General features: G+C 50.1%; 1 protein-coding gene across 1 annotated transcript; it reads right to left on the bottom strand.

Moving 5' to 3' along the window:
* Window positions 1–3,263: 3,263 nt before the first annotated feature.
* On the bottom strand, window positions 3,264–9,786 carry LOC142989037 (cadherin EGF LAG seven-pass G-type receptor 3-like). The gene is made up of 9 exons (XM_076138395.1): window positions 9,719–9,786; window positions 9,515–9,603; window positions 8,445–8,602; window positions 7,724–7,887; window positions 7,512–7,637; window positions 6,624–6,793; window positions 5,606–5,791; window positions 3,734–3,844; window positions 3,264–3,548 (listed from the first exon to the last, which is right to left on the bottom strand). The coding sequence occupies exons 1-9, from the start codon at window positions 9,765–9,767 to the stop codon at window positions 3,264–3,266; spliced, it is 1,338 nt and encodes a 445-aa protein (XP_075994510.1). The 5' UTR covers window positions 9,768–9,786.
* Between the last annotated feature and the right edge of the window lie 223 nt (window positions 9,787–10,009).

The raw sequence follows: 10,009 nt of genomic DNA, 5'->3' as shown, positions 1-10,009 counted from the left end.
ACATGAACGATTACAGGACGATACAGGAGCAGCATCTCTTATTTGTTCTCTCTTGATCTCTCTCTCCTCTTGCTTTATCCTCAGCACAAAGTCGCACTCAATCATCTTCTATCAGTCCTGTGCATCTTTACACGCTCACCATGGCAACTGACTGAGACAGAGAGAGAGAGAGAGAGAGAGAGAAAGAAAGAAAGAAAGAAAGCAGAGAGAGGTGAAGATGGCCTTGGTGTGTTTGAGACGCTTACGACGATGCTGGCCTTGGCTCAATGATGGGGGGGGGGGGGGGGGACGAGGAAGGATGAATGACAGACAGTGAGATGGATGGAGAGAGAGAAGGAGAGCGAGAGAGAGAGAGAGAGAGATAATTGTGAGGCAACAAAGAAAGCAGAGAATCAGATGTGAGGATGTGTTTTTAGTCATTTAGCATTCAAGGTCTAAAGGCACACACACACACACACACACACACACACACACACACACACACACACACATGACTCACGGCTTCTCCTCAGGGTTGAGGCCCTTTACTGTAAGTCTGCAATCTGGAGGAGATCAGTGACTCACTCCTTCATCCACTGAGTGAAGCTCTCTCATCTCTGACTGTGGACAACATACATGTGCAAAGACAGTCACACACACACACACACACACACACACACACACACCCCTCAGCTGGACTGACGGCTTCTCTGAGTGAATTGTTGATAAAAAGCTTAGAGGTGTAAAAACTCTAAACATATCAGAATCTGCTTTGTACATCAAAGTCTAAACAGACTGTGGCTTCCTGTAAAAGATGGATCTCTCAGTTTTAGGGTTGTGTGTTCTCTCATATTGAGCGTGGTTCTGACATCAGAGCGGTGGCGTTCCCCTGGAGAGAAGTCATTCCTCACTCAGAGCTGCTCTGCCCTGATTCAGCAGCTCGTGGTGCAGAGCTGGAACAGGAGAAATACAGCTGGAAACTCATAAATCTCTCTCTCTGCCCCGGAGGGACGGAGCTTAATACAACCGCACCAAACGCCTCCGAACAAACTCCCATAATTCACTGTTCTGACAAACTCCGTCTGAGTTCGCAAAACACAGGAAATGCTGACAAATGAGGTTCTGAGCGTTCCAGCTGCCAGAGCTTCACCACATGTTTCACGTGTTTCATGTGTTTCACATGTTTCACATGTTTCACATGCTTCATACGTGTGACCGCAGCTCAGGGAACTCAAGCAGACATAAATCAACACGGCTGTAATTTATCATATTAAATTCACTGCAGTGAATTAGCCTGTAGAAACTGGCACACACACACACACACACACACACACACACACACACACACACACACACACACACACAGATAAGGTTCTGCATGACAAAGCATGGAGACATCTGCTCTCTCATCTCATTACTGTGTGTTTGTGTCTTTGTGTGTTTCTGTGCATACAGTGTACACAGTATACTATATGCTGTGTGTGTGTGTGTGTGTGTGTGTGTGTGTGTGTGTTGCAACGCTGTAGGTGTTGAGAAGGCAGAGGTGCTGAGAGACTTGTTAAGCCACCAATACAACACACACACACACACACACACACACACACACACACACACACACACATGAAAGAGAATTATTCATTGTTCTTTCTCTTACTGTTCTTATGAAACTTTGATTGCCTTCATTGTGTAACAGTCTGGATATTTAAATCTCATTGTGCTGATGAAAGATAATACACCACTAATGAATGTGTGTGTGTGTGTGTGTGTGTGTGTGTGTGTGTGTGTGTGTGTGAATCAGTCCTGTGTTTCCTCTGGCCTGCAGCAGTCTGATGCAGCTTCAGGCTCTGCTGTGTTTCCTCTCTGCCTTCTCGTCTCAAACTGTCTTCTGTAACTTTGTTCATTAAGTGTAAAGTTGTGGTTTGTTAGTCTGAATATCTCCTCCTGTCTCCAGAGCAGAGAGCTTCAGAGGGATTCCATTCATCAGACCCTCCCTTGCTTCCTGTTGACGCGTCTTGCGTGGTGCTGCCTGCTTGTTATCTCAGCTGCTGGTTTAGAGCACAGGCAAGGTGGCGTTGAGCGGGCGGCGGCGGCGGCAGGAAGTGAGAGGAGGCTGGAGATCCTGATGCTCCACCGCCCCGATCCACGCAGGACGCCACCCAGCAAACTGACCACATCACACCGAGACACTGAGCCGCCAAAAACACACACATGCCCGCCTCACCTCTACCATCCCAGTAACCAATCGCTACGGCAACAGCACTAACCAGCACACGTTAGAACACAAGAACCAAAATAGAGTGCAGTCACACATCCAGGGGAGCTACGGATCAAACCGTGAGGGAGTTCTCCTAGGTTCCTGAACGCCTTCTTCATCTTTTCAAGCCTCAAGCTACTCAGGATTTAAAGTAGCTAAGCTGCAGCCAAGCTACTCTCACACAGAGCGCTGTAACTCCTCCTCCTCCTCCACGAGATGAAGGTAGAAACAAAGGAGGAAGGAAGTCCATCCAGCCATATGATGGATGGATGAAGGATGGATATTGGGAGAGAGGTTCAAGATCCTAACTTCCTCCCTGCTTCTTCTAATTGGCTATTTTTTGTCTCTTTTAATCATAAAGATGAAGAATCTCCTTTAGTCACCACAACAAACATCCACAGCCACAATCCAACCTCTCTCCCTCTCTCTCTCTCTCTCTCTCCCTCTCTCTCTCTCTCTCTCTCTCTCCCTCTTCATCTTTCACATATTTCCATATTTCCACGCTGTTTGATTTTCTCTTGCCCTCCTTTCTTTCACTTCATTTCTCTTTCATCTCACCACAAAACTCTCACTGTTTGTTTTTACAGGATTTCAGTCTCTCTCTTCATCACTACTGAATTCCCACCGTGGTCTTCCTGCTGGGTCTCTCTCCTCTCTCCTCTCTCCCCTCCTCTCCTCTCCTCCTCTCCTCTTCTGTTTTAATCACTTTTACCTCCTCTGCATTCTCTACATCCACCTGGCTGAGGAGACTGCGGACCTTCGTCTGCAGTCAGTCCTCGTCTTCGTCTTCATCTTCCTCTTCCGGTCTCGGCTGGATGCAAACTCATTACACTTTGGTAAATATGAGTCTAACCCACTTACAGCAGCGATGTGGCCGTGCTGTTTGTGTCCTGACTCACCTCCTCCTCTCCTTTCTCCTTCAATGTCAGACTGCTGAATATCGTTTCCACCCTCACGGACCTGAGCTGCATAATATAAACACAACTCTCTGACCGGCTTCAGCTCTGCTGCACTGTCGGCTTTTGTGTGTTTAAAAGACAAAGGAGTCAAAGTCAAGAGTCACATTTTTGGGAGGACATGGTGGCGGAGTGGGCGTGGTCAAGCCCTCAGAGGCGGCTGTGGGCTGGATGTCCATCATCCACTTACCGGGCTCGCAGATGCAGGTGTGCCGCTCCCATTGGTCCGAACAGCGGCTGTGGGCGGGGCAAGGGGAGGAGACGCAGGGGTTGCCGACGGTGCAGCCGGTCTCCACCTTAACGGCCTTCGACGGGCGGGGCAGGGGAGGGGCATCAGGCCGCACCCCTAACCGGACCCCCTGAGGAGAGAGAGAGAGAGAGAGAGAGAGAGAGGGAGGAGGGAGAGAGAGAGAGAGAGAGAGAGAGAGACTCCAGACTTAGATCAAATACGTTTGCATCTGGAGTTTGCTGATATTTCCATTTTCCTTCCGCATCATCATTGATATTAAAAACCCGATCCGCCCGTCTGTCTGCTCCAGCTCACCTGTATGCATCCTCTTATCCCGTTCTGCACCTCTCCAGAGCCAAACACGCCTCCAACATGAAGATGTTTCACCTTCAGACCGTGAATGTCATTCCCCACGATCACCGTACCCTAAGAGAGAGAGACAGAGATAGAGAGAGAGAGAGAGAGAGAGAGAGAGAGACAGAGAGAGACAGAGAGAGGGAGAGTGACAGAGTGAGACAGAGAGAGAGTGACAGAGGGTGAGAGAGAGGGAGAGAGAGAGACAGAGAGAGAGAGAGACAGAGAGAGAGAGAGAGACAGACAGAGAGAGTGACAGAGAGAAAGTGACAGAGAGGGAGTGTGAGAGTGAGAGAGAATGAGAGTGAAAATGAGAGAAACGGAGAGAGAGAGATGCAGAGGGAGAGGGAGAGAGAGAGAGAGAGAGCGAGAGAGAGAGAGGGGGGAGAAGAGAGAGAGAGGGGGAGAGAGAGAGAGAGAGAGAGAGAGAGAGGGAGAGAGACAGAGAGACAGAGAGAGGAAGAGAGAGAAAGAGAGAGAGAGAGAGGGAGGGGGGGAGAAGAGAGAGAGAGAGGGAGAGAGACAGAGAGAGAGAGAGAGAGGGAGAGAGACAGAGAGACAGAGAGAGGAAGAGAGGGAAAGAGAGAGAGAGAGAGAGAGAGGGGGGAGAAGAGAGAGAGAGAGAGGGAGAGAGAGAGAGAGAGAGAGAGAGAGAGAGAGAGGGGGGGAGAAGAGAGAGAGAGAGGGAGAGAGAGAGAGAGAGAGAGAGAGGGAGAGAGACAGAGAGACAGAGAGAGGAAGAGAGAGAAAGAGAGAGAGAGAGAGGGAGGGGGGGAGAAGAGAGAGAGAGAGGGAGAGAGACAGAGAGAGAGAGAGAGAGGGAGAGAGACAGAGAGACAGAGAGAGGAAGAGAGGGAAAGAGAGAGAGAGAGAGAGAGGGGGGGAGAAGAGAGAGAGAGAGAGGGAGAGAGAGAGAGAGAGAGAGAGAGAGAGAGAGAGAGGGGGGGAGAAGAGAGAGAGAGAGGAGAGAGAGAGAGAGAGAGAGAGAGGGAGAGAGACAGAGAGACAGAGAGAGGAAGAGAGAGAAAGAGAGAGAGAGAGAGGGAGGGGGGGAGAAGAGAGAGAGAGAGGGAGAGAGACAGAGAGAGAGAGAGGGAGAGAGACAGAGAGACAGAGAGAGGAAGAGAGGGAAAGAGAGAGAGAGAGAGAGAGAGAGGGGGGGAGAAGAGAGAGAGAGAGGGAGAGAGAGAGAGAGACAGAGAGAGGAAGAGAGAGAAAGAGAGAGAGAGAGTATTTATAATCAGCACTGTGTATATTGTATATCTGTGTAACCTCCAGCAGGATCAGCCTGTAGTTCCTCCTCTCTGGCTGAGTATAAGAACATGAGCTCAGTCAGAAGTGACTGAGGCTGACAGAGCGGCTTGATTGTGAAATTAAAAACAATAACGTGTAATTAGCAGAGAGAAACATCCAAGCTGGACTCATAATACTGACAGGCGACTAAACTACACAACCACGACAACACAACCACTGAGTCCCATTCATCAGCGTTTCAGCTGCAAGGACGGGTTCTACAATAGAGCCAGAAGTCTGGCTGATAATGAATACACACATGACACATGGTTTCAAAAGGCAATTACTGCCTGATTGACAGCTGAGACGGTGAATAAGCAACACGCAGAAAAACTACGGCAATGTGCAACTTAAACCTCCACCAAGCAGAGAAACAATGCAGTTACTCTGAAACCAAAGAAAGACAAAGGTGACAATAATGAAAACAGTGTGTGTGTGTGTGTGTGTGTGTGTGTGTGTTGTGTGTGTGTGTGTGTGTGTGTGTGTGTGTGTGTGTGTGTCCCCCCAAAGAATTGAAAAGTCTCTGTCTCTGTCTCTTACCTGAAACAGTCCAAAGTCGAGCCTCAGCGTGGCGACGTAACGCGTCTCACGGCCGCTACGAACGTCTCGCAGCTCCAGCTGGAGGTCGTGCCAACGGCCGTCTGCCACCTGGACCTGGTCCAACCTCAGCTGCACAGGTTTGGTCCCTCCGCGGGTCACAGAGAACACCAGCTGACCATTTATCACCTGAGAGAGGCGGCGGAAACACACACAGACACACAGAGAGAGAGAGAGAGAGAGAGAGACACACACACACACAGACAGAAAGAGGAGGAAGGAGAGAAGCACAGACAGGACAGTTAGTTCATGAATGTTAATGAAAAGTTAATGAAAATGGTCAAAGAAGAAACTGTGTGGGTAAGAGAGACTGAGAGGTGAGTGTGTGTGTGTCTGTGTGTGTGTGTGTGTGTGTGTGTGCTTGTGTGCGTGTGTGTAATCTTAGCCGTGTGTGTGGGAGTGTGAAATCCGATGTCTTGGCAGCGTTCCTGCCGACACTGAAAGCTGCCTTATGAAAATGAAATGTGTATTCTTTCACGGACAACACTGACATTCTACAGTTTTCTCTTGAATCGAAGTCAGTAAATGCAACATGAAACACTAAATAAAGCATCCCGACCATGAGGCATAAGTATAATTAACTGTGACCATTTCCAAGACGATTAGCAGCCCAGGGCCAATCTGACACTGTGTGCGACATTGTGATGAGATTTGGAAGAAAGTGTGTAGAACTGATTTAGAGCAGAATGAGAGAAGGTGCAGTCGGTCCTGCAACACAGAGCTGAAGCAGCAGATGGTGAACTGAGTCCAATGCCAAAGGAAAGAAAAGACACAAGACGGCAGGAAAAGCCAGAGTGGAGACGAGCTGGAGAGGAGAGGGAGAACAACACGGCCTGAAGGGACGAGATCCTCCTCCAGGTCAGGTGAGGTGAGCAGGAACCTCACCTGACAGGTAGGAGCTGCTGTCTGTAGGACGACACTGTGTGTGTGTGTGTGTGTGTGTGTGTGTGTGTGTTCCCACCTGGAACAGCAGGCTTGTGTACTGTCCTGCCTGGGCCTGCAGCAGGGTCCCCTCTCGTGCTCTGGTCCTGAACACCAGGCCCAGGTACCAGGGAGCGGAGATGGTTACGTCGTTCTTCAGGTCCCACCAGAGGACGCTGTTACCGAGGAAGCGGTGCGGGTGTGGCATCGCTGGAGAAGAGGGTAGAGGCGGGTGAAGACACGGAAATGCAGAGTAAAGAAAGGTACGATTCAAAGCGGTGATGAGACTGTAAATGCTGTATGAGAGGGAAAAGAAGCGGACCGAGGACTGAGCCCTGAGGAACACACAGGAACGGACAGGCTGCAATATTTCAGACAGCCTCAAGATGTCACTCAAAATGACTTGAATTGCCTCCAGTCCAGCCTGCAGTATACGACATCATGATTCATTTCCCTCTTTGCTTCATTCATCCACACACACACACACACACACACACACACACACACACACACACACACACACACACACACACACACACACACACACACACTCACAGCGGTTCACTTTACTGCAGGGCTGGATGAACTGTTGCATGCTGGGGGATTAAAATGCACTAATTTAATAACAATAAAGGCCCTCAGGTGCTTGTAGAGGAGCTCATTACGGGATGATCTGTGTGCGTTTGAAGACGTGTGAGTCATTTATATTCACACACAGGTGTTCAGAGGTTACCTGCAGCCTTTTAACATCAGTCGATTGTTCAGCATTTAATTGGAGACATTAGTGTAATTACAGCAAACAGATCAGGCCGTCTGAGACCCGCAGCTCTTAATGTGGCATTGAGACGAACGCTAACATCTCCACCAGCGCGAGACTGAGCCTGACTCACTTCTCTCTCAGCCGTGGAACAAGGCTAAGTGATCTCACCGTGGCTGCAGTCCTTCCCTCCGAACCCCAGGGGGCAGTCACAGGAGAACGTCTCCCAGCTCACACTGCAGGTCCCTCCGTTCTGACAGGGGTTGGACTTACAGAAGGGGAGCTTAGCGCTGCAGCCTGTCAACAAGCAAAGGGAGACGATGACATCATGAGTGAGGGCTCCTGATGGGAGTCAGGTCTTCATCAGTGACTGCGTTGCTAACCGGGGAGTGTGCCGTTGTTGGCGATGAAGCCAGCCAGATCCAGCGGTTTGTTGTCGATGTGGAGCTCCTTCATACAGCCGATAAACTCCCGGGGACCGAAGGGGAAGTTGTCTGGAACGTTGGGAACTCCGCCCAGAAACAAGGGACCGGTCAGATCCAGAGACCTGGGAGAGGAAGAGCAGGGAGGGAGGGGACCAAAGAGACAAAACATCTCATCAAAGGAAGGAGAATAAGCGAATCAGAGCGGGTGTGATCTAAGGTAGTGGTGATGATGAGGAGGAGGATGAAGGAGGAAGTAAAGGAAGATGCTGCATACGACCCCAAGAGAGGAAATGGAACATAAAGTGAGTCGAGCAGCGAGGCAGCAAACATGAGCAGAGTGAGAGAATGAGAGAGTGAAAGGAGGAAGAGGAGGATGAGGAGGAAGAGGCGCTCAGCCCTCGCCCTTCCTCTTTGATGTGCCCCGTCCTCATCCTCACTCAGACAGCGTGATAACAGGCTGCATCTACACCTCGACACATGTGTGTGTGTGCATGTGTGTGTGTGTGTGGTTGTGTGTGTGTGTGTGTGTGCGGACATATGAGCGGTGTTGCTGAGTGTGTTCACTTATGTCCCTGATGTTTGAGGCACTTTGTGAAGGGGCGGGCGACAAAACAGCGAGAGAGAAAAAGAGAGACAGACAGGCAGACAGACAGGCAGGCAGGCAGGCAGACTGTCTCACTTCTTGTTGCTGGTCTGTCTCCCCTGAGCGGCGCAGCTGTAATTTCCCAGCTGCGTGCCGAAGCGGAGCGACAGAGACGTATCACAGTCGTCCACGCTCACCACCGCAATCTTCTCATCTGAGGGACCCTGGGCCTCGCCGCTCACACTGCGCTTAGGCTGCAGCACACACACACACACACACACACACACACACACACACACACACACACACACACACTGAGTACTGGATACAAAGACAGAATGATGCTGCAACATCAGGCCACATGCAAGGAACGCAACAGAAATGACAAAGTCCACAGTTGCCAGGGTTACATCAATGTGTTATTCTGACACAAGCGTTCATCTTCTGACTGTTATGTGGGTTAGAAAGGAAACAGGGAAAGATTCAGTTAATACAGGGAAGAAGAAGAAGAAGAAGCTGCACACGGGAGGAAACACTTGAGGAGGGAACGCAGCCAAACACACACACACATTCTCCTTCACCTACTGTGACTGAGAGAGAGAGAGAGAGAGAGAGAGAGAGAGAGAGAGAGAGGGAGAGAGAGAGAGAGAGAGGGAGAGGGAGGCAGAGGGAGAGGGAGGAGAGGCAGAGAGACAGAGAGAGAGGCAGAGAGACAGAGAGAGAGGCGGAGGAGGAGGGAGAGAGAGAGAGAGAGAGGGAGAGAGAGGTAGAGAGAGGGAGACAGAGAGAGATAAAGAGAGTGAGTGAGAGTGAGAGAAAGAGAGAGAGAGAGAGGGGGAGAGAGTGTGTTTGTGCACCCTGACACACACTCGTACTCACATAGCGTGGTGCTGGCTGAGGAAGATGAAGAGATGAAGAAAATTAAAATAGGGGAATGTGTATAAATAAAACAATGATACACACACACAGACACACAGACACACACACACACACACACACACAGACACCTTCACACACACACGTTCACACAGACTAATTTCGAAATGCTTCGTCGCCACGGAGACTGATGAGAAGAATCTGCCGACGTATCAGAAGCAACAAACCAAACACATAAGCGCACACACACACACACACACACACACACACACACACACACACACACTCACCTTGTTGTAGTAGTGGATGTGAACTGTGTGCCAGCCGCCGTCACTCACGCCTCCAGGCAGGTAGGGACTCACCTGAGTGGACGACTCACCTGCACGCACAACACACACACACACAGGTCAGAGGTCACACAGGGGAGACAGGCCACACAGGTCAGAGGTCACAGAGGTCATCAGTTCTATGGGCTGATGTGAAGCTCCTCCTACCTGTGGAGTATTTCAGCACCACCTGACCTTCATGGATCTCCAGAGCCATGAAGTCGTGCTTCTCATTGAACCGTCCATTATAGAAGAGAAGACCGCTGCGCTCCAGGGTGGCAAACCTGAGGGATAACACACACACACACACACACACACACACACACACACAGACTCAGACAGAGCTGTCGCCTCAAAGAAACTCATCAATTTTTTCATTTCCTGGAAATCGACTCATGTCATCGAAGTTAAACAAACTGCGATGGTTGCCATGACGCTTTGCCTCATGATTCCCTGCTC

This window comes from Genypterus blacodes, unplaced genomic scaffold (genome assembly GCF_046128005.1).
Source record: "Genypterus blacodes isolate CSIRO-AG114 ecotype Tasmania unplaced genomic scaffold, CSIRO-AGI_Gbla_v1 ptg000365l_1, whole genome shotgun sequence".
Taxonomy (NCBI): Eukaryota; Metazoa; Chordata; class Actinopteri; order Ophidiiformes; family Ophidiidae; genus Genypterus; species Genypterus blacodes.
This window is presented reverse-complemented; position numbering and strand designations above follow the sequence as displayed.

What these genes read in the sequence shown, in the direction of transcription:
- LOC142989037 (XM_076138395.1), bottom strand. Translation starts at nt 9,767, where the DNA reads ATGGCTCTGGAGATCCATGAAGGTCAGGTGGTGCTGAAATACTCCACA. An exon ending in AGGGAAGGACTGCAGCCACG is followed by an intron (nt 6,794 to 7,511) that starts GTGAGATCACTT and finishes CCTCTTCTCCAG; the next exon opens with CGATGCCACACCCGCACCGC. An exon ending in TCGACTTTGGACTGTTTCAG is followed by an intron (nt 3,845 to 5,605) that starts GTAAGAGACAGA and finishes TCTCTCTCTTAG; the next exon opens with GGTACGGTGATCGTGGGGAA.